The sequence below is a fragment of the Theropithecus gelada genome, chromosome 3, assembly GCF_003255815.1.
Source record: "Theropithecus gelada isolate Dixy chromosome 3, Tgel_1.0, whole genome shotgun sequence".
NCBI lineage: Eukaryota > Metazoa > Chordata > Mammalia > Primates > Cercopithecidae > Theropithecus > Theropithecus gelada.
This window is the reverse complement of record NC_037670.1, coordinates 69111116-69137026: the sequence shown is the minus strand read 5'-3', so window position 1 is coordinate 69137026 and position 25911 is coordinate 69111116. Positions and strand designations below refer to the sequence as shown.

The 25911-nt window shown below is 44.3% G+C and overlaps 1 protein-coding gene across 3 annotated transcripts in view; it reads left to right on the top strand.

The window, feature by feature from the left end:
* BLVRA (biliverdin reductase A) overlaps nucleotides 1-24143 on the top strand; it is a 44389-nt gene extending 20246 nt beyond the window's left edge. For 2 of the 3 annotated variants that reach the window (XM_025380865.1, XM_025380867.1), the window contains exons 3-8: nucleotides 4121-4242; nucleotides 7455-7574; nucleotides 8920-9017; nucleotides 16961-17068; nucleotides 20425-20596; nucleotides 23778-24143. In XM_025380865.1, the coding sequence (XP_025236650.1) occupies nucleotides 4121-4242; nucleotides 7455-7574; nucleotides 8920-9017; nucleotides 16961-17068; nucleotides 20425-20596; nucleotides 23778-24036 (879 nt within the window). In that variant the 3' untranslated portion in view covers nucleotides 24037-24143. The remainder of the gene's footprint in view (nucleotides 1-4120; nucleotides 4243-7454; nucleotides 7575-8919; nucleotides 9018-16960; nucleotides 17069-20424; nucleotides 20597-23777) is intronic. The other variant, XM_025380868.1, reaches the window with a different exon arrangement.
* Nucleotides 24144-25911: the final 1768 nt, after the last annotated feature.

The window sequence follows — 25911 nt, the reverse complement described above, 5'->3', positions numbered from 1 at the left end:
CAACCAATGAGTTGTCAAACTTCTTTTTAATTCTTGCAAATAGTGGATGAAAATGACTAGCTTGTTCTGTCTGACTGCCTGTACTCTCCTTCCACCTTTTCAGCACCTGCCCTCATGCCTCACACCTTGAAGTTTTTCTACAGTTTCTACATTTTTCTTCTACCCTCTTTATCTCAAAAAAATTTTTTTTTCTAAGTTGGCAGAGCACATTCCCAACGTTCTATGAACTCCATTTTTGTGTCTGGAGTGCCAAACACCAGCTTCTCTTGAGTCCAAGGGTGGGGCGCAAGTTCATTCTGTGACTGTGATTTGGACCTGAGTGAGTTTTTTAGTCACTTTGCTGTGCTTATGTGTCATTTTCTGCTGTCTCAAAACTGCTCCTGTTCTTCATTCCTTAAATACCACCTCTATGGGGCTGTTTGTAGTGGCATCTTCCCAAAGGTTCAGGATAGCAGAGCACAGCAGACAACTGAAAATGGAATTGTAGATGTCCTGGTTTCTAGAAGTCCATTGCTCCCTCCTCTTCTGGGCATTTCTCACTGGCTCCCTTCTCTGCAGATTTCAGCCTTTTGCTAACCTGCATGCGCTTTCCCCTTTCCTCTGCCTCCTACTGGTTCCTAGCCCCAAAGTTTTAGTTGCTACTACAGAGTGGTCTAGCCATCTCTGATTTGCAGTTTCCCTTCAGAACGCACCTTCAGGATCCCTCACGTAAAATGAAGAGGCTCACATTAAAAGTCCTAACAAGTGATTTTTCTCAAAAATAAAGCTCTTTCCCTAAGAGGAGCCTGACTATTAAGATACCAGTGTTTTCCCTCATATCTTTTTTTTTTGTTTTTTTTTTTTGTTTTTTGAGATGAAGTGTTGCTCTGTCACCCAGGCTGGAGTGCAGTGGCGCAATGTTGGCTCACCACAACCCCTGCCTCCCCAGTTTAAGTGATTCTCCTGCCTCAGGCTACCAAGTAGCTGGGGTTACAGGTGCCCGCCACCACCATACCTGGCTATTATTTTGTATTTTTAGTAGAGGCAGGGTTTCACTATGTTAGTCAGGCAAGTCTGGAACTCCTGACCTCAAGTGATCCACCCACCTCAGCCTCCTGGAGTGCTGGGTTTACAGACATGAGCCCCTGCACCTGGCCTTTCACCCATATCTTGTCCCTGTGTGTCAGTTTTGCAAGGCAATAATAGCAGTTTATAATTTAGCGTGACACACTGCAAGCCAGGTTTTGTATGCAAGTTTGTGTGTATCATTAACTAATGAAATCTTAAAAAGCAGTTTGGCTTATTTATAGATAATAGAGCTGTTTCTTAACCTTGTGGCTTTTTTTTTTAAGCTGGTAGAAGCATATCCTGGTTATTATCTGGAATGTAGTAATTTGGTAACCTTAAGAATGCCATAAATATTTAACCTAATAAGGGGATTGCTAGTCTTCTTTTCTTGATTGAAAGGGAAACAGATGTTAATATTTTATCATGAATATGTGTTTTGACTATACAGATTTCTCCAGAGGCTGTCTTACTGCTTTTTGGTAATTAGAAATTACGGGGAAAAAAAATAAGAAAAAAACTAGACTTGTAACGCAAAAAGGACTTACTTGGTGAAATTGTCAATTGTCAGTTGGGCACTGTGGCCACTCCTTCCTGTGCTCTTCCCTGACTTCCAGAAGAGAAGCCAGGAACTAGGTCTCCCAGAGTCCCCTTTTATGTGTGAAGTCCGCTTGTTAGAAGCACTCCCAGGAAACTTGCAAGGCTGAATAAAGAGAGGCAGTTACTCATAGGAGACAGTTCCAGTCAGATGTGTGAGCCAAGGCCGGTGTGCGGATTAGCAGCAATGGGCAATCAGGCTCTGTGAATCACTCTTCCCAAGCTGCAGGCTGAGAGAGGCTGAGATCCTTTCCAGACATCTTGGCTTCTGGGCAAGCTCTGGAGAATCTCTCGCTTCAATATTGAATTATATAGCAACAGTACGAGGTCTAGGAGAAAAGAAATGGAAGTGTGCTGTTGTCAGGTTCTTTATAGTATATGTGGAATAGCACATAATATTATTTTAAAGTAGACTGTGGTAAGTAAAATATATAATATAATACCCTTAACTTCTGAAAAAGTTACAGCTAATAGCCAACGAATGGGATAAAATGGAATCATAATAAATATTCTAATTAATCCAAAATAAGGCAGGAAAAGAGGGGGAAAAGAACAGATTGAACAAATAGCAAGATTTCTATAGAATTTGGATGGAAACCCAACCATATCAGTAATCACAATGTAAATTGTCTAAACATTTCAACTAAAAGGCAGAGATTGTTAGATTGAGTAAAAAAAAAAAAAGTAAGACCTAACTATGTGCTGCCTACAAGAAACTATAGATATGAAAACACATATAGATTAAATGTGAAAGGTTGGGGAAAAAATGTATTATGCTAACACTGATCAACAGAAATTGGGAATGGTTTGTTAATATCAGACAAAATAAATTATAGGGCAAAAAATATTACTAGGAATAAAAACGGTCATTTTAGAAAGATAAAGGGGTCAATTAATAAAAAAGACATAACCATCCTAAACATGTATGTATCTAATAACGGAGTTTTGAAATATGTGGGTCAAAACTGATAGAACTGAAAGGAGAAATACACAGTTATATACAATTATATTCAGAGATTTCAATACCCTCAATAATTGCTAGAGCAAGGAGACAGAAAATGAGGAAGGATACGGAAGAACTAAACAACACAATCAACCAACTTGATCTAACAGACTTATACAACACTCCACCCAACAATAGTAGCATACAAATTCTTTTCAAATGTGCCCAGAACATTAACCAAGACAGACCACATCAAGGATCATAAAATCTCTCAATAAATCTAAAAGGATTCAAATCATTTAAAGAATGTTCTCTAACCACAGTGGGATTAAATGAGAAATCAATAATAGGAAAACATTTGGCAAATCCCCAAACATTTGGAAGAAATCCTGGAAGAAGACAAGAGCAGTGGACACAGGAAGAGGGGCAGAGTCAGTGGGAAATGGTGACAACTGGGTACAAAGGTGAAGAAAAGGGGCAAATCTGAGATGAGATTCATGTTTCTATGCTCCAAGGCATCCAAGAAGTGAGTTTAAGGAATGCATGCAGATAATTTTTTTTTTTTTTTTTTTTTGAGATAGAGTCTTGCTCTGTCACCCAGGCTGGAGTGCAGTGGCACAATCTTGGGTCACTGCAATCTCTGCCTCCCAGGTTCAAGCAATTCTCCTGCCTCAGCATCCCAAGTAGCTGGGATTACAGGCACCTGCCACTACATTCTGCTAATTTTTGTATTTTTAGTAGAGACGAGGTTTCTCCATGTTGGCCAGGCCGGTCTCGAACTCCTGACCTCAAGTGATCCACCTGCCTCGGCCTCCCAAAGTGCTGGATTACAGGCGTAAGCCACCACGCCCAGTGCATGGAGATAATTTTTATCAGTTTTTATTATACTGAGTTGCTGTATAACTTAAAAGTCGGTTTGATTTTTCACTGTAATACTGCTCACATACAGCCTCCAGCAGTGTATTTAAATAATATTTAAGATACCGCAGTATCTTAAATGTGGAACTCAGAAGGCTGTAGTGAAGAGTAAAAGCCTGTGGTTCCCAAGCTGAGTAAGGTGACCAATCATGGTTTGCCCATTTGCCTCCTCTGCCAGCATCTGATGAAGAAGCTGTGCCCTCTGAATGACTCCCAGCAGTATCAGATTCACGTGTCTACTGGAAGAGGGACCCAGGGAGGGCAGAAGTACCAGGCCATGGGCTAGGTCTGGCTTAATGAGGAAAGCTCCTTCATTATTGGAGATGGGGCAGTAGAAGTGGAGAGCCAAATTGGGGGAACACTTTCTGTGGGTGCTCGGAAGGTTTTCAACCTAAAGACATGGTGGAGCACCTTCAGGAACAGGTTTTGGCAGGACTGACTTCTCTCCAAGCCACCATTTTGGGGACTGTCTCATCCCATCCTGATGCCGTGGCTTCCTCTGTGTTCTGGGCTGGCTTCCAACTTGCTGGTCGGGACCCTGCTGGCTCCTTTATTTTGTTGTTCTCTGCTCAATGGCTGCAGTGTTTTCAAACTCCACCTTGGTCCCTTGTGTTTCAGCCCGAGAGGAAGTTTGGCGTGGTGGTGGTTGGTGTTGGCAGAGCCGGCTCCGTGCGGATGAGGGACTTGCGGAATCCACACCCTTCCTCAGCATTCCTGAACCTGATTGGCTTTGTGTCCAGGTGGCTCACACTGTCCTTGTGCTTCACAATTTGTGGAAAGCCCAGTGAGGCAGATTAGCCGCAGGACATGGAGATTTTTCAGACCCAGGGCAGGGAGAGCCATCTCCTGACCGAGAATAGTGTTTAGTGTTTAGGGTCAGCCCCACGAGATCTCAGGTTGGGATGGGTCTAGGAACTGAAGCTTGCTGGGCCTGCAGCTGGGATGCACAGTAGGTTGGCCTGGGGAGACTGAAAGACAGAGGCAGGAGGGTGAGCTCAAGGCTGACAGTTAGAGAAGGGGCACAGCCAACATATGTATGGGGCTTTGGCCTGAAAGGCTTTCAGTGTGCACCAGGGAATCCTGACATAGTCATCATGACAGCCATCCTAGGTGGTTCTGGGCTCTACATGTGATATTTCCTTCTAGGTAGTGTTATCAACCCCCCAGTTTACAGATAAGGAGGCTGAACCATGGAAAGGTTAAGTAATCTGCCTGAGGTCACACAGCTGGAAAGTCTAAGAACTGAAGTTGAACAGAAGTCTGTTTCCAAAGCCCATCTTTTAAACATCATGTGTTCTTTTCCCATTGGTAATTTTGAGCCTCACTTTTTTTTTTTTTTTTTTTTCTTTTGAGACAGGGTCTCACTCTGTCACCCAAGCTGCAGTGCAATGGTGCAATCACAGCTCACTGCAGTCTTGACCTTCTGGGCTCAAGTGATCCTCCTGCCTCAGCCTCCTGAGTAGCTGGGACTACAGACACACACCACCATGCCTGACTAATTTTTTTTTTTTTTTGTAGAGACAGTTTCTCCCTATGTTGCCTAGACTGGTCTCAAACTCCTGGGGTCAAGTGTTCCTCCTGCCTCAGCCTCCCAAAGTGCTGAGATTACAGGCATGAGCCACCACACCCAGCCTTCCACTTTTCTTTAAGGATTCATTTATCTCCAGTCAGAATCAAACTTACCACTTTGTTTCTTCTTCCCTGCCCCATGCTCAGCTCTTCCGCTTACCCCTATACACACATACACACACACACACACACACACACCACTCACCAGACTAATCCTGTATAACATCATTTGTCAATATTAATCGTGAACTAGATACCAGCATCAGACTAATCCTGTGTAACATCATTTATCCATTTTAATTGTGGACTAGGTGCAGGCACTGGGCTGGGCCTGGAGACATGGCAGTGAACAAGTTAGGCAACTCTTTTTCTAGTGCTTTAGAGACATCAGATAAATATTTACACAAAGCATAAGTAACGATTGTGATGGTCCATGCAGAAGTTTTTTCATGTTTTCGTTCATGGGGCCATCCTCTTCCTGCCTGTCTCAAAACGTGGCCCCACTTTTAAGGATTTAAAATGGGCTTTGGGGCACCAGGGAGACCTAGGAGTGCTAGAATTTGCGCTTGGCCAGCCTTCTCCTCCCCATGAGATTCCAAGGGAGCTGCACACAAATGGGAGAGCAAAGTTAAGATCAGGCAGCACAGTAACCCCATCACACCCCTGTCTGGAGCTGGAACCATGCACGGCACCTGGGTTCAAGGCTGAAGTGGGACCTCTCCTTTTCCCTTAAGCCCCAGTCCTCTGCCAGTTGGCTTCCAGATCAGCTCAGTGGGAACAGGTACACTACCCAGGTTGTGTGGGAGGATGGCCAGGTCACACCGCTGCATGACAGCCCTGCCAGTACTCACACAGTTTCCCTCTTCACATACCCTTCCCCCCGACCTACCTGCCAAGTTCTACCACCTCCCCAGGAAGCCTTTTCTGGTGTATTCCTTTCCCTCCCTGAGTCTCCACCTCCTACTTCCAAGCACCACACTTCTCCTGGTAGTCTTGTGGTGGCGGTATGTACACGTGTGTGTGTGTGTGTGTGTGTGTGTGTGTGTGTGTGTCTTCCTCTAGCAGACTGAGCTCATTGAAAGGCAAGGATTTTCATTTGTTCTCCATGATTTCTCCTACAGCGCCTAGTACATAATAGGCAAACAATAAGTATTGCTGAAATTGAGCAATTTAGTTTGGGTGGCCCCATTAGAAGAAACCTAGCATAATACTTTTTGGGAACTAAATTTCCCCAAATGCTTTCTGCCTGCTGCAGCTCAGCTGGAGCTCTGAGCTGGCTGAGGGCCTGCTGCTTGCTGGCTGTCCCACATTCTCCCATGACTGCCACCCTTAGAGGGCTACTCTCCTGCCCCAGCCACTGCACTGGGCGATGTATGGACTGCTGGGGCTTTGGCTCTTAGAACACTGCAGCTCCCCCATGCTCTAGAAGAGTCAGAAGGCCTTGGGTTGCCCTCCTGCCTCTGCTCCTGGTTAGTCAAGGCTATCACTGCCTATTATGTGCTAGGCACTGTAGGAGAAATCGTGGAGAACGAATTCCTTACCTTCCAATGAGCTCAGTCTGCCAGAGGGAGGAAGACACACACATACACAGACACACACACACACACACGTATGCGTACATACTACTGGGCTTCGTTAGCTTAGCTATAAAGGAGCTTGAAGTTGCATGCCAGTTTTCACCCTAAATGTGTTAGTGTATTGGATTTGGATTAGGTTTGGTAGTCACAATGTTTGGCCACGTGCTTGGAACTGGAAGTGACCATAGAGATCACTTCTCATGAGATAAAAGTAGATTGTTCCTTTTATTTTTATCTTATATTATTTTTGAGGAGTCTTGCTCTGTCACCCAGGCTGGAGTGCTGTGGTGCAATCTCAGCTCACTGCAACCTCCATCTCCCGGATTCAAGTGATTCTCCTGCCTCAGTCTCCCAAGTAGCTGGGATTACAGGCATTCGCCACCACGCTTGGCTAACTTTTGTATTTTTTGTAGAGACAGGGTTTCACCATGTTGGCCAGGCTGGTCTTGAACTCCTGACCTCAAGTGATCCACCCGCCTCAGCCTCCCAAAGTGCTGGGATTACAGGCTTGAGCCACTGCGCCCAGCTGTTTCTTTTGTTTTAGAGATGAAGTAATTCAAGACTCTCTGAGGTCATACAAGCTGTGAATGGTACTGTTGGCACTCGGTTGCCAGATCCCCTGACTTGAACCCTGAGGCTGTTTTTCTCACTCCACAGTGGAAAACAACCTGGAAGTGGGAGAGAAGAAACTCATTTCTTCATTTCTGGCAGCGGGTCACCAGGACCTTGTTGGGAGGAGGGGAGAAGGATGGTGCTCCTTTCTTCTGTCTACCATTGAGTTCCATTTCTCTGTTACTCTGAAATAGAAGGGAGCTTGGGAGCATTGATGGAGTCCAGCAGATTTCTTTGGAGGATGCTCTTTCCAGCCAAGAGGTGGAGGCTGCCTATATCTGCAGTGAGAGCTCCAGCCATGAGGACTACATCAGGTGGGTTTTCCACACAGGCAGTCCTTGCCTTACACAGCAGTGCAGTACTGGAAAAATGAGCAAGCAAGCTAAAACACCCTGCAAAAGTGTCAGAAGAGTCAATGAGAAAATTACAGTTGCTCTGTGACCAATCACAGAAATGTCAAAACATTAAGAAATTCTTATTGTTGGGTCTAAATATATAAGGAAATGAAAAAATAGTAAAATTAGTATTTAGTATGTGTAATTTGAAACATTAGAAACATTCAGAATTAAAGTGTTTTATTTTTCTGTAAAAATCCATCGAGAGTAGTTTTTAACAGTAGTGGCCTCCTTCTTCTCACCAGACAGTTTAGGATGTGGAGCCAGCATCCTTGGCGAATTATACTCCTTTCTCAGTTTGGATCAGCTTCCAACGTTTTCTCCTTTGTACTTTCAATGTCATAAAATAACAGTGAGAGTTCCTTTAACCCTCAGGACCTGGCAGCTAACAGGGAAGTGCCAGCTGCCTTCCTCAGTCTAGCTTCCTTCTAGGTTCTTACAGCTGCTGCCACCATGCTGTTCCCACGGGTAGGATGCTTCCTCTTTATCAGTCTAGCTCTAGAGTGGACAAAAATACCTTTCCTTGGCTTTCCTTAACCTTTTCTGGCACTAGAGTGTATTTCGTTAAGAAAAGTGATTCTGTCATAAGTCCCATGCTTATAAATATTTATACCCTGGTATCCACAGAATGAAATCTGAACTGCTGAGCACAGAATTCTAGGTCCTTCATGGTCAGGCTCCCAGCTACTTTTCTGACATTATTATCTTCCACGGTCTGTAGCCCACTCCCCTGCCACACTGAAATTTGTCATTTGAACAAAGCCCCACAAATGCCCAAGCCGCAACATACGGTGCTCACAGTGAAATATACTCATCATGTTGCACCTGGAAAATGTCTGCTCATACTTTGAGACCCAATTCACAGGTCCTTAGTGAAATCTTTTCAGACTGCCTCAGGCAAAGCTAGCTGCTGTGGGTTTTGTAGCCTTTATAGCTACCATGTGGTAATAGGAAATTTATTTGTTAATGTGTCTTTATTTCTCCTCCAGAGTAATTGGTAAATAGTACTTAGTTGAATAAATGAATGGTTGAATGTTCAAATTAACACGTAACTAGAAAGTCGTTCTGTTACAGGATAGGAGAAAACAATGTGTGATATAGTTCTTCCTCCATGTCCCGTGGCACTGACTCCTACCCCCAGTCATGACACATTCACCCACAGAAACTCTCATGCCTTTATAACATTCTGTTCTCTATTATGCAGAGCATTTTAGTGAAGCTTATTCGAAGTGTTCTTTCTCTGTATTTGTCTCGTGTACCAAAGGCAGTTCCTTAATGCTGGCAAGCACGTCCTTGTGGAATACCCCATGACACTGTCGTTGGCGGCCGCTCAGGAACTGTGGGAGCTGGCTGAGCAGAAAGGTAATGTACACTCTGTCTGTCTGGAATACAGACGCTCTTACCAAGAGTTTCTGCCTCCAGGATTTCTGTGATATCATCTTTATGCCTTTAAAACTTAACCCCATTTCAGATGTCTCCTCCTGGCTACACTGGCACTGTGGGCTCCCAACTGCCTCCTCGCCCCAACACTGTAAGCACACATAGTGGAGGGCAGAAGGATGGGTGGGAAACTTTTGGTTAAAGCTTATCAGCTTATTTTACTCACTCTAAGGAAAAAATATGAATTAGTTTTCACCTATGCTTATGTCATGATATTATTTTGGCTTTATTCATGTGATACTTATATTGCTAAATGCTGGGATATCCTAAAAATGCTCAAATCAGAGAAACTGATTGTCTTACTTGCATAGTTGGTAGTTTTTGTTGTTTCTAAACAGGAACAACCATTTATTAAATATTTAGTATATGCTAGGAACTTGGAAACTCTGCTAAGCATTTCATGTGTTATTTTGCTTAATTCTTCTAGAAACCCTTGGAGGTATATATTTTCTCTAGATTCTGTATAGAAAAACATGGTTCAAAGAAGGTAATTTGTACCAGATCACGAAGCTAATAACATGACTACTAAACGGGAGGTAGAGATTTGAATCAAATCCTACTGGGCTCTTAAGTTCATATTTGTTCCCCTAAGCCATACCACCCTCCAGAAGGGAGAAATTAAGACTTTCCCAGACCAGGCGCAGCGGCTCATGCCTGTCATCCCAGCACTTTGGGAGGCCAAGGAACTCAGGACAACCCTGGGCAACATAATAAGACCCTGTTTCTACAAAAATCTTTTACAACTGTTTTTTTTTTTTTTTTTTTTTTTGGTGGGGGACAGAGTCTCGCTATGTCATCCAGGCTACAGTTCAATGGCACCATCTCAGCTCACTGCAACCTGGGTTCATCTCAGCTTCCGCCTCCTGGGTTCAAAGAATTCTTCCTCAGCCTCCTGAGTAGCTGGGATTATAGGCACCCACCACCATGCCCAGCTGATTTTTGTATGTTTAGTAGAGGTGGGGTTTCACAATGTTGGCCAGAATGGTCTCGAGCTCCTGACCTCATGATCCACCCACCTCAGCCTCCCAAAGTGCTGGCATGAGCCACTGCACCCGGCGTACAAAATTTTTAATTACAAGAAGGAAAAAAAAAGACTCAGCTGGGCACAGTGGCTCACACCTGTAATCCCAGCACTTTGGGAGGCTCTGATGGGTAGATTATTTGAGCCCAGGAGTTTGAGACCAGCCTGGGCAACATGGCGAAACCCCATCTCTACTGAAAAAATGAAAATCAGCTGGATGTGGTGGTGCACCCTTGTAGTCCCAGCTACTTAGAAGTTCACCTGAACCTTGTGAGGTTGAGGCTGCAGTGAACCATGATCGGGCCACAGCACTCTAGTCTGGGCAACAGAGTGAGACCCTGTCTCAAAAATAAAAATAAAAATTATTTAAAAGACTTGCCCAGACAAACAAAAACCAAGTGAGTTGATCACTACTAGACCTGCCCTACAGGAAATGCTAAAGGAGGTCTTTCAAGTTAAAGAAAACACTAGACAGCAACACAAAAATATTGCTCTCTGGTAAAGGTAAATATACAGACAAATACAGACTTCCATAGTATTCTGATGTTGACATATAAATCACTTTAGGCCAGGCGCAGTGGCTCAAGCCTGTAATCCCAGGAATTGGGGAGGCCAAGGCAAGCAGATCATTTGAGGTCAGGAGTTCAAGACCATCCTGGCCAACATGGTGAAACCCCATCTCTACTAAAAATAAAAAAATTAGCTGGGTGTGGTGGCACATGTCCATAGTCCCAGCTACTCAGGAGGCTAAGGCAGGAGAATTGCTTGAACCTGGGAGGCAGAGGTTGCAGTGAGCTGAGATGGTATGACTGCATTCCAGCCTGGGTAACACTGTGAAATTCTCTCTCTAAATAAATAAATATCACTTTAAATGCTGGTATAGAATTTAAAAGACAAAAACAAAAATACAAATCTATGTTAATGGATATATAGTATAAAAAGATATAATTGGTAACATTAATAACAAATGGGGGGTCAGATATAAAGGAGTAGAATTTTGTATGTGAAGAATTTTGTATTTGAAGTTAAGTTGTTAGCAGTTTAAAACAGATTGTGCAGTCGGGTGTGGTGGCTCATGCCTGTCATCCCAGCACTTTGGGAGGCTGAGGCTGGTGGATCACCTGAGGTCAGGATTTCAAGACAAGCCTGGGCAACATGGTGAAACTCCGTCTCTAATAATAATACAAAAATTAGCTGGGCCTGGTGGCGTGTGCCTGTAATCCCAGCTACTCCAGAGGCTAAGGCACGAGAATCGCTTGAATGCAGAAGGTGAAGGTTGCAGTGAGCCAGGATTGCGCCACTGCACTTTAGCCTGGGCGACAGAGTGAGACTTCATCTCAAAAATTAAATAGATAAATAAATAAATAAATAATATAGATTGTGCCTGTAATCTCAGTACTTTGGGAGGCCGAGGCGGGTGAATCACCTGAGGTCAGTAGTTCAAGACCAACCTGGCCAACATGCTGAAACCCCATCTCTACTAAAAATACAAAAATTAGCCGGGTGTGGTGGCACGCACGTGTAGTCCCAGCTACTAGGGAGGCTGAAGCAGGAGAATTGCTGGAACCCAGGAGGCAGAGGTTGCAGTGAGGGAGATCGCACCACTGCACTCCAGCCTGGGCAACAGAGTGAGACTCTGTTCAAACAAAACAATACAAAACTGATGAGATGTAATGAAAGCAGTGCTAAGAGAGAAGTGGATAGTTGCAAATGCTTACATTAAACAAGAAGAAAGATCTCAAATCAACATCCTAACTTTACATTTCAAGGGACTGGGAAAAGAAGAGCAAACTCAATCGAAAATTAGCAGAAAAAAGCAAGTAAATATTAGAACATAAATAAAGAGTAGAAAAGCAATAGAAAAAAAACAACAACAAAACCAAGTGTTAGTTTTTTTGAAGAAAATCCATAAAATTGACAGAATTTTAGCAGATTGAGAAAAAAACAGTCAGCTGGGCACAGTGGCTCACGCCTGTAATCCCGGCACTTTGGGAGGCCAAAGAGGGCAGATCACAAGGTCAAGAGTCAAGACCAGCCTGGCCAAAATAGTGAAACCCCGTCTCTACTAAAAATACAAAAATTAGCCAGGTATGGTGGCACGTGCCTATAGTCCCAGCTACTCAGGAGGCTAAGGCAGGAGAATCACTTGAACCTGGGAGGTGGAGGTTGTGGTGAGCGGAGGCTGTGGTGAGCTGAGATTGTGCCACTGCACTCCATCCAGCCTGGGCAACAGAGCGAGACCCTGTCTCACAAAAAAAAAAAAAAAAAAAAAAAAAAAAGGCCAGGCGCGGTGACTCATGCCTGTAATCCCAGCACTTTGGGAGGCCAAGGCAGGCAGATCACAAGGTCAGGAGATCGAGACCATCCTGGCTAACATGGTGAAACCCTGTCTCTGCTAAAAAAAAATACAAAAAATTAGCTAGGCGTGGTGGTGGGCGCCTATAGTCCCAGCTACTTGGGAGGCTGAGGCAGGAGAGTGGCGTGAACCCAGGAGGCGGAGCTTGCAGTGAGCAGAGACTGTGTGCCACTGCACTCCAGCCTGGGCAACAGAGCGAGACTCTGTCTCCAAAAAAAAAAAAGAAAAAAAGAGTAAAGACTCAAACTAAAGTCAGAGGGGAAAGAGGAGACTTTACAGCCAATGCTGCTGAAATAAAAAGGATTATGAGACTACAATGAACAGTTATACAATTGTTATACTCCAACAATCGGATAACCTAGAAAGGGATAAATACCTAGTAGCATATAACCTACTAAGACTGAATCATGAAGAAACAAAAATTGAACAGATTTATAACTAGTAAGGAGATTGAATCAGTAATTAAACACCTCCCAATAAAGAAAAGCCTAAAACCAGATGGCTTCACTGGAGAATTCTACCAAGTGTTTCAGTGTCTTCAAAAAGTGGTCCCAGGAAAACAGGATATCCACATGCAAAAGAATGAAGTTGGACACTTACCTTACACCATATTTAAAAATCACTCAAATAAATTAAAGAACTAAATTTAAGACCTAAACCTATAATATTGTTAGAAGAAAACATAGGAAAGCATCATGATATTGGATTTGGCAATAATGTCTTACATATGACATCAAAAATACAGGCAAAAAAAGCAAAAACAGACAAATGGACTAATCAAACTTAAAACCTTCTGTGCCTCAAAGGAAGCAATCATCCGGGTGAAAAAGCAGTCTACATAATGGGTGAAGATATCTGCAAATCTTATCTTTGATAAGAAACCAATATCCAGAATGTCTAAAGAACTCTACAACTCAAGAACAACAAACCAACCAAATAAACTGATTTTAAAATGGGCAAAGGACTTGGATAGACATTTTTCTGAAGAAATTATACAGATGGTAAACAATCATATGGAAAGATGCTCAATACCACTAATCCTTGTAGAAATGCAAATCAAATCCACAACCACATCAGTCAGCAGCCATCAACATGGAAGCAAGACCTTCCTCCAGCAAAAAGATGGAGGATCAGATGGTAGCATTTTTTGTTTGTTTTTATTTTTTTGGTTTTTTAAGACAGTCTTGCCCTATTGCCTAGGCTTGAATGCAGTGGCGCAATCTTGGTTCACTGCAACCTCCACCTCCTGGGTTCAAATGATTCTTGTGCCTCAGCCACCTGAGTAACTGGGATTATAGGTGCACACCACCACGCACAGCTAATTTTTCTATTTTTAGCAGAGATGGGGTTTCACCATGTTGGCCAGGCTGGTCTCGAACTCCTGGCCTCAAGTGATCCACCCGCCTGAGCTTCCCAAAGTGCAGGAATTACAGGCATAGGCCACCATGCCCAGCTCAATAATGTATTTTTAAATTAAGGTATATACATTGTTTTCCTAAACATAGTGTTATCACATACTTAACAAACTACTATATAGTATAAACATAATTTGTATATGCACCGAGAAACTAAAATATTCATGTGACTCCCTTTATTGCAATATTCACTTTATTGTGGTGGTCTGGAATGAAACATGCAGAATCTCTGAGGTATGCATGTAACCACATACAACCATCAAAATCCGGACATTGGCACTGGTACATTACAACAATCTAATCCTCAAACCTCATTCAAATTTCACCAGTTGTCCCAATAACATTCTTTATGGCAAAATGACTGAGTTCAAAACCATGTGTTATCTTTTGTTGACATGTCCCTTTTAGTATCCTTCATTCTGGACAGTTCCTCTGTCTTTTCTTGACAATTATAAATATTACAGTTAGTTATTGTGTAAAATGTCCCTAAGTTTGAATATATCTGATGTTTCTTCATGATTAGATGGGGTATGCATCTTTCACAGAAATATTATGGAAGCAGCCAGGCACAGTGGCTTACGCCTGTAATCCTAGCACTTTGGGAGGCCAAGGCCGGCAATTACTTGAGGTCAGGAGTTCGAAACCAGCCTGGCCAACATTGTGAAACCCTGTCTCTACTAAAAATACCAACAAAATTACCCAGGCATGATGTGGGCACCTGTAATCCCAGCTACTCGGGAGGCTGAGGCAGGAGAATTTCTTGAACCCGGGAGGCAGAGGTTGCAGGGAGCCGAGATCACATTCACTGTACTCCAGCCTGGGTGACAGAGCGAGACTCCATCTCACACATACCAAAAAAAAAGGAAACGATGCTGTTTTTCACATTGTGTTCTGTCAGGTAACATCCTTTATCAGTTCATCTAATTACTAATGATATAACTTCATTAGGTGGTGTCTGACGGGCTTTTCCACTGAAAGTTACTTTTTTTCCCTTTGTAATCAGTGCTTATTTTGTAAGAAGGTAGTTTATAACTAGTTAAATATCCATTCTCATCACACTTTCTGATATTCATTTATTATTTTATGTCAGTAGGAACTCATGGCTTTGTTTTTCTATTCAGTGCTGTTGTTACTTTTTATTATTCATATTGATGTCCACATTGTTCCAAATTTGCTCAGTGGGGAGCCTCTTCCTGCCAGCTCCCTTATCATTTTGTTATGTTTCCATTATTCTTTGAATTCTTGCTTTCGGGCACAAAGTGGTTAAGGCTCATCTTGTACTTTCTCTGTCTCAGCCTTGGAATTAGTCAGTTCTCCAATGGCTAGTAACGTTTTGATGGCAAGATTGGACACTGGGTGTGCTTATGGCTTTGGGCTATCTCTGCAAGCCCTGTCAGTGAACAGACCTGGAAATATATAGATACAGATGTGTGTGTGTACTGTGGTTACCATGTGTGTTTATCACAATCAGGCATTGAGTGAATGACAGAAAAACAACCAAAGACACAGTTGAAAAATTCATAGTTTCTTTAATAACCATGGATATGGAAACACAGAGACTGTTACATAGTGCTGGGGAAAATACAACATGTTCCCCAGAGTTTCATGGCAGTGGGGGTGGGAGGCGGTGGGCGAAACTACCTGCGAGGAGAAAAGCTTCTACTTATTGCAAAGCATTTTGTGCCATTTAATTGTTGCAAAGCCATTTTGTGCCAGAAAGCTTCTACTTATCACAAGTTCTCTTTGCCACATTCACGTCTTAGGGAGTGGGTGGGAAGGACCCCATCCTCCCACACACCTGACATTTCTGGAGACTCCCGTGACAGACATCCTCCTCGCTCGTGAGGTGCAGGACAAGCCCAGAGCATTTGGCAGCATTTGCTGTGAAGCTGGGTTAGACAAAGGCAACTGTCCCAGGAGCATCTCCCACTGGCCCAGATTTCTGTTTCAGTGAAACTAGATCATAACCACACTTTGTACTTAATCACAAAATAGTTCTGGTGCTTTAGGAAGCTTCTGGCCTAGAAATGAAAAAAAATTTATACAGCAAAAAAAAATTGTTAACAGCTTTCTTTTATAATCCAAAATTTATTTTATTTTATTAATTTTTTTCTTTTTTGAGACAGACTGGAGTGCAGTGGCACAATCTTGGCTCACTGCAACGTCTACCTCCCAGGTTCAAGTGATCTTCCCAGTTCAGCCTCCCAAGTAGCTGGGACTACGGGTGCATGCCACCATACCCAGCTAAATTTTTGTATTTTTTTTTAGAGGCCAGGTTTTGCCATGTTGCCCAGGCTGGTCTCAAACTCCTGAGCTTAGGCGATCCACTTGCCTTGGCCTCCCAAAGTGCTGGGATTACAGGCATGAGCTATCATGCCTGGCCACGTTCTTACTCTGTTAGATTTTTCTGCTGTACTGCCTCCTCCTGTTAGAACAGTAGCTAACTCTCTCCTGGCCCACAGATACATCACTGATCTCATCTTGCCTTTGGACATGGGTAGATACCATCTTGTTCTCTTAGATTTTCATTTCATTTCTCAGGTTTTTATTTCATTAATTTCTCTTTTTTTCTTTTTCTTTTTGAAATGGAGTCTCACTGTGTTGCCCAGGCTGGAGTGCAGTGATGCCATCTTGGCTAACTGCAACTTCCACCTCCCGGGTTCTAGCGATTCTCCTTCCTCAGCCTCCCAAGTAGCTGGGCTTACCGGTGCCCACCACCATACCTGGGTAATTTTTGTATTTTTAATAGAGACTGGGTTTCACCATGTTGGCCAGGCTGGTCTGGAACTCCTGACCTCAGGTGATCCGCCAGCCTTGGCCTCCCAAAGTACTGGGTTTGCAGGCGTGAGCTACTGTGCCTGGCCTTCATTTCATTCATTTCTGTTGTAAGCTTAGAAGTGGCAGCCTCTTCAGCTGGGGTGGGTGACAGTGGTAGGGAGGCAATCCTGGCTGTGTGCCCACGGCAGTTATCAGTGCTTCATGTCCTGTGTTAGGGGATGACAGAGTACACTCCGGGATGCACACCGAGACACAACTGACAACTGCCCTTTTTATTCCGTTTTTGTCATTACAGGAAAAGTCTTGCACGAGGAGCATGTTGAACTCTTGATGGAGGAATTTGCATTCCTGAAAAAAGAAGTGGTGGGGAAAGACCTGCTGAAAGGGTCACTCCTCTTCACAGGTCAGTGCTAGGTGGGATCACAGGTCACGTGTGAGGTCCAAAGACCAGCCAGATTCTTTCCTGGCTCTCTAGTATGGGAGCTTGTATTCATATCTGCTCAAGACTCTCTGACTCAGGGCCAATTTAATTTTCCCAGATGGGATTTAATTGCTTGGTGGCCCTTGGGTAAAGAGTATATTAGAAATCTCAAGCTTATTTATGCTCTGTCTCAATCTATTAACTAGTTAGAGATTATTTTTCAACAGGAAGTTGTACATTAAAACTCTTTTAAAAGGACTGAGAGATAGGTGCTCGGAGAGGAGAACATTTTTATACTTCCTTGCAAGGCAAATACAATATGAAGAGTTCCCTTCCTCCTCTAGCAAGTTATAAGGATGTTGGCGGCAACCACAATATTGTTTTTTTTCTTTTTTGCTAAGGTCTTACTCTGTTGCCCAGGCTGGAGTGCAGTGGTGCAGTCATAGCTCACTGTATCCTCAACCTCCCAGGCTCAAGCAGTCCTCCCACCTCAGACTTCCAAGTAGCTGGAACCACAGGTGTGCACCACAACACCCAGCTAATTTTAAAATTTTTGTAAATGTCTCTCTATGTTGCCCAGCCTGGTCTCAAACTCCTGGGCTCAAGTGATCCGCCTGTCTTGACCTCCCAAAGTGCTGGAATTACAGGCATGAGCCACCGTACCCAGCTGACCACAGTATCTGATCTGCTGTATATGTAGCTGTTTACTTGATGTTGGTTCTCTTTGAGCAGCTCCGTTAGCAATAGGAAATGGGCATGCGGGAAGCTCCTGCTCTTGTGGTCACTTTCGGATGGGCTCCTTCTCTGGCTATATCGTTGGGCACCTGAGCCACCATTCCTGAGGGCTTTCATTAGAGAAAGGAGACCCTGGAGGACATGGCCTTGCATTTTTGCATAGTAAAGCCACTGATACATAGTAGAACCTCATTTCAAAATCTGTCTTCATCCTTGAAAATGGTAATGTGAGTACAAACCATTAATTTGTACCGTATTAAGTATGTGATGTGCATTATCTTAATCCATATGACAATCCTATAAAGTGGTATTCACCACCCCCATTATACAGATAAACTGAAGCTCAAAGACACGAGTGGCTTCACAGAGGTAATGTAGCAGTCATGAGACAGAGCTGGATTGGAGCTCAGCTCTCTAAGTGGCTGGAACTGTTGTGGGTGGCTGCTTAGTATTCTGTCCGAAGAACTAGGCTGGGCACAGTGGCTCATGCCTGTAATTCCAGCACTTTGGGAGGCTGAGGCAGGTGGATCACCTGAGGTCAGGAGTTCGAGACCAGTCTGACCAACATGGTGAAACACCATCTTTACTAAAAAAATACAAAAATTAGTCGGGCATGGTGGCATACACCTGTAATGTCAGCTACTTGAAAGGCTGAGGCAAGAAAATCGCTTTAACCCAGGAGACAGAGGTTGTAGTGAGCCGAGATCGCGCCACTGCACAGCCTAGGTGACAATGAGACTGTGTCTCAAAAACAAACAAACAGAAAAAAACAAAAAAGAACTAGAGCAGACAGTAACCAGCCCTGGGGAAGTCTTTTTATTTTGTAAGTTTGATACTTAGGCCCTACTGATTTCAAACCATATTGTCTATGAAAATTTTAATTTTTATTTGGATTTATATATAACATTACTTTTTAAGAATATACTTATTGTTATTAGTCATTGTTTTCAGTGAATATCAAGGCCATAAGAAATGTTTTGTTTATAATGTAATGTAACAGATATGAAGTCTTTAAACCTAGGTTATGTTTAAGATTTTAGCTGGAGGCAGACAGGAGCAGTATCTTGACCAAATGGATTTCTCACACCAATACTCTTTTTTTTTTTTTTTTTTTTTTTTTGAGACGGAGTCTCGCTCTGTAGCCCGGGCTGGAGTGCAGTGGCCGGATCTCAGCTCACTGCAAGCTCCGCCTCCCAGGTTTACGCCATTCTCCTGCCTCAGCCTCCCGAGTAGCTGGGACTACAGGCACCCGCCACCTCGCCCGGCTAGTTTTTTTTGTATTTTTTAGTAGAGACGGGGTTTCACGGTGTTCGCCAGGATGGTCTCGATCTCCTGACCTCGTGATCCGCCCGTCTCGGCCTCCCAAAGTGCTGGGATTACAGGCTTGAGCCACCGCGCCCGGCCACCAATACTCTTTTTTATATTTATATATATATTTTTTGAGATAGGGTGTCACTCTGTCATCCAGGCTGGAATGCAGTGGTACAATTATGGCTCACTGCAGCCTTGAACTCCTCAGGCCCAGATGATCCTCCCACCTTAGCCTCCTGAGTAGCTGGGGCTGCAGGTGTGCACCACCACACCTGCCTAATTTTGTGTGTGTGTTTTGTAGAGACAGAGTCTTGCTATGTTGCCTAGGCTGGTCTTGAACTCCTGGGCGCAAGCCATCTGCCAGCCTTGGCGTCCCAAAATGCTGGTATTATAGGCATGAGCTACCGTACTCGGCCTTTTTAGGCTTACTGCAACCTCCACCTCCCAGGCTCAAGTGATTCTCCTGCCTCAGTCTCCCGAGCAGCTGTTACCAGCACCCATCACCATGCCTGGGTAATTTTTGTATTTTTTTTTAGTAGAGATGGGGTTTGCCATGTTGGCCAGGCCAGTCTCGAACTCCTGACCTCAAGTGATCCACCCACCTTGGTCTCCCAAAGTGCTGGGACTACAGGCATGAGCTACCATGCCTGGCCCCAGTACTATTTTGAGTATACTTTTTTGTTCACAAGATTAGGAAGACTAAGAAAACATTTAACATTGTATCAATTTTCTTGATATTGAAATAGCTCAAAGGTATTACCATTTTCTCCATACCTTCACACCTTATTGCCACTTACATATCGGGTAGTTATAAGAATACAGGCTTGTGGGGCTAAAATATCTTGATTCTTCTACTTTTACCAGACTACTTTAAATCATTAATTAAAAAGGATATATATGTATGTATATGTAGGTACGTGTTTGTGTGTGTGTGTGTGTGTGTGTATGTGTATCTACATATATGTACATAGATATATATATTAGAAGCCTGAAACTTTTTTATTATCCTGTTTGGCTGGATTGACTGCTGTTTCCAGTAGAATGTTTTACTAAAACTGAATTTAATAAACAGGAAAAGACAGAGATGCTTTTATGATAGAGTTTAAATTCAGCCACCTGAGTTTTCATCAGTATCATTAATCATCTTGCCTGCCTACCACATAAGGCAAGGTCCCATTGTGCTGATCACTCAGCCACACCTTTTCACATCCCCGCCAGCCCCGGCCCAGGGTCCTGCTCTCCACCTGGCATTCTTGCTTCCCAGTTCCCACAACATTTGTGATTTCCCACAGCTGGCCCGTTGGAAGAAGAGCGGTTTGGCTTCCCTGCATTCAGTGGCATCTCTCGCCTGACCTGGCTGGTCTCCCTCTTTGGGGAGCTTTCTCTTGTGTGTGCCACTTTGGAAGAGCGAAAGGAAGATCAGTATATGAAAATGACAGTGTGTCTGGAGACAGAGAAGAAAAGGTAAGTCATGAGAAGCCATAAGGAGGAGGAAATTTAAGGACATCCTAGTACATTCGCAGGTATGATCCAAAGGAAGCCCCGAGGGGCTAGACCCTCACTCCCAGCTCCAGAAGGGCTGTCTACTTCTGCAGATGGAGTGCTGAGATTGCACTTGTGTTGCCTCATCTCATCCTCTCAGCAGCCCTGTGAGGTAAAGAAGGCAAACATAATCCCATCTGCCAGTCAGTAGACAGAGGCTTACAGAATGCCAGCAGGTTGCCTAAGTCACACAAGTCATTCATAGCAGATTTAGTAGTGGAAATTACGTTAACTTGGCTGGGCATGGTGGTTCAGGCCTGTAATCCCAGCACTTGGGGAGGCCAAGGGTGGTGGTTTATCACCTGAGGTCAGGAATTTGAGACCAGCCTGGCCAACATGGTGAAACCCCATCTCTACTAAAAATGCAAAAATTAACCGGGTGTGTTGGCGCACGCTTGTAGTCCCAGCTACTTGGCAGGCTGAGGCAGAATTGCTTGAACCTGGGAGGCAGAGGTTGCAGTGAGCTGAGAGCAGGCCACTGCATTTCAGCCTGGACAACAGAGCAAGACTCCTTCTTGAAAAAAAAAAAAGAAAGAAAGAAAGAAAAAGAAAGAAATTATGTTAACTCTGTGACCTGATTTTTTTCCAGTGTTTTCTATGAAAGTTTTCAGACATATTGTGAAGTTGAAAGAATTTTTCAGTAAACACCCGTCCACCTAGACTCTGCCATTAACACTGTACATGTTCCCTGCAGGGCCACACATTCACCCCTCGGTGGAGCCAGAGTGTGAGGTTCTGTGCTTCAGCTTTAGCATCGCATCACCCTGTCACACTGTTCCCAAAACGTTCTGACTTATTTCTCATACCAAGTCTTTTTTAACAAAAACACATTCATAATTTTCCTCCCAAAGCACCTGGGCTCTGTAAATTATTTAGAACAGTAAGGGATTTAGAGTGTTTCTAGATGCCTTTCCAGAGAGGTGGGTCTCCTGGTACTAAAAGAAGCAGATGTTGGGTATTTTAAAAAGAAAAAAGAATTTGAGTCCCTGAATGAAGCCTGATCTAGTCCATTTTGAGGAGTTTCTTCTTCGCTAGGAAAAGGCAGAGAGGCCTGGCAGATGAAGGCAAAGCACATGGAACTCAGCAGTGCTGCCTATGGAATGACCGACAGTGGTGGCCCAGGCTCTAGTGTGGCCATGTGAGTGTTAGGATTGCAGCCATGGTCAGACCTGTACACAGACAGTTGTAGTACCCTGTAATTAGAGGTAAAGATACTGTAGGGTGCTGTAGGAGCACAGGGAAGGGGAACCTGTACTAGGTCAGCTCATGCTTCTGACGGGAGGCAGTGCCTTGTTTGGTCTTGAAGCTGAGTAGGAGTCAATGAGGAAGCAAGATGTGGGGGAGGCAGAGGCTGACTCTCTCTCTCTCTCTCTTTTTTTTTTTTTAATGAGATAGAGTCTCCCTCTGTCACCCAGGCTAGAGTGCGGTGGTGCGATCTCAGCTCACTGCAACCTCCACCTCCCAGGTTCAAGCGATTCTCTTGCCTCAGCCTCCTGAGTAGCTGGGATTACAGGCGCCTGCCACCATGCCTGGCTCATTTTTGTATTGTTAGTAGAGATGAGGTTTCACCATGTTGGCCAGGATGGTCTCAAACTCCTGACCTCAAGTGATTTGCTCGCCTTGGCCTCTCAAAATGCCGGGATTACACACGTGAGCCACTGCACCCGGCCCTGACTCTCATTTTTGCACAGGAGAGGCAAGTGTCAGATGAGGGGTTGGGACAGAAAGCAGTTAATATAATATAAGAATAACTTCTTAAAATCATAGTACTTTCCATGTCCCAAACTGCATTTTTAAAAAATTTTTTATCTCCTTATTTATTTATTTTGAGACCGGGTTATGAGACTGGCTGATTTTCGTATTTTGGGGTAAGATGGGTTTTTGCCATATTGTCTAGGCCGGTCTCAAACTCCTGGGCTCAAACGATCCACCCACATCAGCCTCCACGCCTGGCCACAAATTGCATTTTTATCTCACAGTGTCACAGCAGGATAGGTAAAGCTGTATACTTATTACCATTACTTATTTTTACTAGTAAGGAAATTGAGGTACAAGAAAGATCTTGACATTCTGCATTCCCTCAAATTCCAAGATTCCATATTATTTATAAGGACACGAGACGCCGGAAACGGTGGCTCACGCCTGTAATCCCAGCACTTTGGGAGGCTAAGGCAGTTGGATCACCTGAAGTCAAGAGTTCAAGACCAGCCTGGCCAACAATGGTGAAACCTCATCTCTACTAAAAATACAAAAATTAGCCAAGCATGGTGGCAGGTGCCTGTAAACCCAGCTACTGGGGAGCCTGAGGCAGGAGAATCACTTGAACCTGGAGGCAGAGGTTGCAGTGAGCCGAGACTGCACCACTGCACTCCAGCCTGGGCAACAAGAGCAAACATCTCAAAAAAAAAAAAAAGGACATGAGAAATTTTCTTAGGAAGACTATGTAGAATACCTCAAGTTTATTTTTATTCAGTGTCAAAATAAAGCACTAAATAAATTGCATTAAAATTAATCTTTGTTACCATCTCTTAGAACATTTGCTAGACTGCACTATGAGCTTTTAAAACTAGTCATGGGAGGCCAGGTGCGGTGGCTCACGCCTGTAATCCCAGCAGTTTGGGAGGCCAAGGCAAGTGGGTTACCTGAGGTCAGGAATTCAAGACTAGCCTGGCTGACGTGGCAAAACCCCATCTCTACTAAAAATATTTTTTAAAAAGTAGCCAGACGTGGTGGCAGGCGCGTGTAATCCCAGCAACTTGGGAGGCTGAGGCAGGAAAATAGCTTGAACCCAGAAGGCGGAGGTTGCAGTGAGTCAAGACTGCACCACTGCGCTCCAGCCTGGGCGACAGAACAAGGCTCCATCCCAGAAAAAAAAAGAAAAAAAAAGTCACTAAAGGAATTCCCCTGCTTGATGGCAAAATTAAATAAAAGACGTTTTGGCTGTGAGGTTGACACAGTCACCCACAGCCTCTGGGAAGCTAGTGACTGCAAGGAGGATGGGTACCTGACAAGGACCTGTTACCAGGCGGTCTGGTGCCAGCAAGCACCCACTTGTGCTCTTGTGTAATCTCTAACACGATTCTTTTGTCTTCTGTCTTTGCAGTCCACTGTCATGGATTGAAGAAAAAGGGCCTGGTTTAAAACGAAACAGATATTTAAGCTTCCATTTCAAGTCTGGGTCCCTGGAGAATGTGCCAAATGTAGGAGTGAATAAGAACATATTTCTGAAAGATCAAAATATATTTGTCCAGAAACTCTTGGGCCAGTTCTCTGAGAAGGAACTGGCTGCTGAAAAGAAACGCATCCTGCACTGCCTGGGGCTTGCAGAAGAAATCCAGAAATACTGCTGTTCAAGGAAGTAAGAAGAGGAGGTGATGCAGCACTTCCAAGATGGCGCCAGAGTTTGGTTCTTCTCAAGAGTTGACCATTATCTCTATTCTTACAATTAAACATGTTGGGGAAACAAGAATCTTATTGTTATGAGCTGTGTTGGGATATTTGGGGTTAGGGGCTATGCAGTGGGGACAAGGCGAGAATGAACTCGTTGATTGAGCTGAACTAAATGCTTTGTAAGTCTGATTTCACTTACTCCTCCTAACAGCCCTATGAGATGGGTACTAGCAGACTTTTTTTTTTTTGAGACCTAGTCTCACTCTGTCACCCAGGCTGAGTGTAGTGGCACCATCTCGGTTCACTGCAGCTTCCACCTCCTGGGTTCAAGCAGTTCTCCTGCCTCAGCCTCCCAAGGAGCTGAGGATTACAGGCACATGCCACCACGCCTGCCTAATGTTTGTATTTTTAGTAGAGACGAGGTTTCACCACATTGGCCAGGCGGGTCTCGCTCGAATTCCCAACCTCAGGTAATCCACCTGCCTCAGCCCCTCCCAAAGTGCTGGGATTACAGGCATGAGCCACCATGCCTGGCACCAGGTCTCTTTTCACCGTATGCTAGAAAATGTTGTTTGAACAGAACCCTCTGAGATGATGGAGCCACTGCCCTTTTACTCTTGTGTTCTCAGCTGCCCTCTCTACCCTGGGGGTTGCTGCTGCTGCTGGAGCCCACACAGGCCATGTGCCACTGTGGCATTTCCTAAGCACTCCTGCCTCTGAAAGTGGCACCCCATGCCCCAGTCACAGTTCTTTCAGAGTGTCACAGAAGGAACTAATCCAAATGTATTCCTCAGCAATCTGTCCCTCTGTCCAATTTGAAGAAAAAAAAAAGCCCTTAATCCCACTGTACTAATGCTCCTAAGTGTTGGGGGATCCTCCAGGAGGGCCTTGTGTCTCCAGGCAAGAGTCAACACAGCGGTGCCCTTTGCCCCTCAGCCCCTCTCCCTGTGGCAGCAGTGACACAGTGCCTGTCTGGTGAAGCTGGAAGAGGGACTAAGCACATGACACCCAGCCACCCTCTCCCTCTGAACCGACATCCTTAGGATGCGCTGGAGCTTGTCCACGTGGCAGATGACTGAGGCAGACTCCTCCTCTGCAAGTAGATGACCTGCGGCTATGATGAAGAATTGAGTTACCCTAAGACAGGGCAGTTACCCTAAGACAGAGCCTAAGAGTTAAGACAGAGTTACCCTACGAGCCTAAGACAGAGTTACCCAAAGGTGGAGCCTAAGAGTTACCCTAAGACAGAGTTACCCTGCAGGGAGCCAGAGGCCCATGGGATGTGACCAACTCAGCATTCCGCTGGAGGCTATATGATCAAACAGCAAACTGTTTATCATGAATGCAGGATGTGGGCAAACTCACACTGCCTTGCCACCAAAAGGTTTGCTGAGGAACATCACTCCCTGGCGCCAGGCTCCTGGAAGTTATCTATTGAGAAATCTAGTGCCTATTATTCAAAGGATGCAGTCCCACAAGCCTGCTGTGAACCAAACGACTGACCGACAATTACCCGACAACCATCCTCCCACTTTATCTCTTTTGCCTAATAAATACAGAAGGCTGTGTAAAGCTCAGGGCCCTTGTCCACTAGAGGCAAGATGTCCCTGACCCCTTCTTCCAAATACACTCTTTTGTCTCTTGTCTTTTATTCCCGCATTCGCCCCCCTTTGTTCAGTCCCCCAAGGTCTATGCAGATTACAAGTGGCGCCCCAAACAGCAACAGGATCAGGTACTCTGCATAGTGGCATCTGAAAACACAGGACTTCGAGGACATGAATGAAGAAGATCTGCTGGAGCAGAGGAACTGAAATTGACAAGGCGAATGGGGACCCCGAAACGAGTCT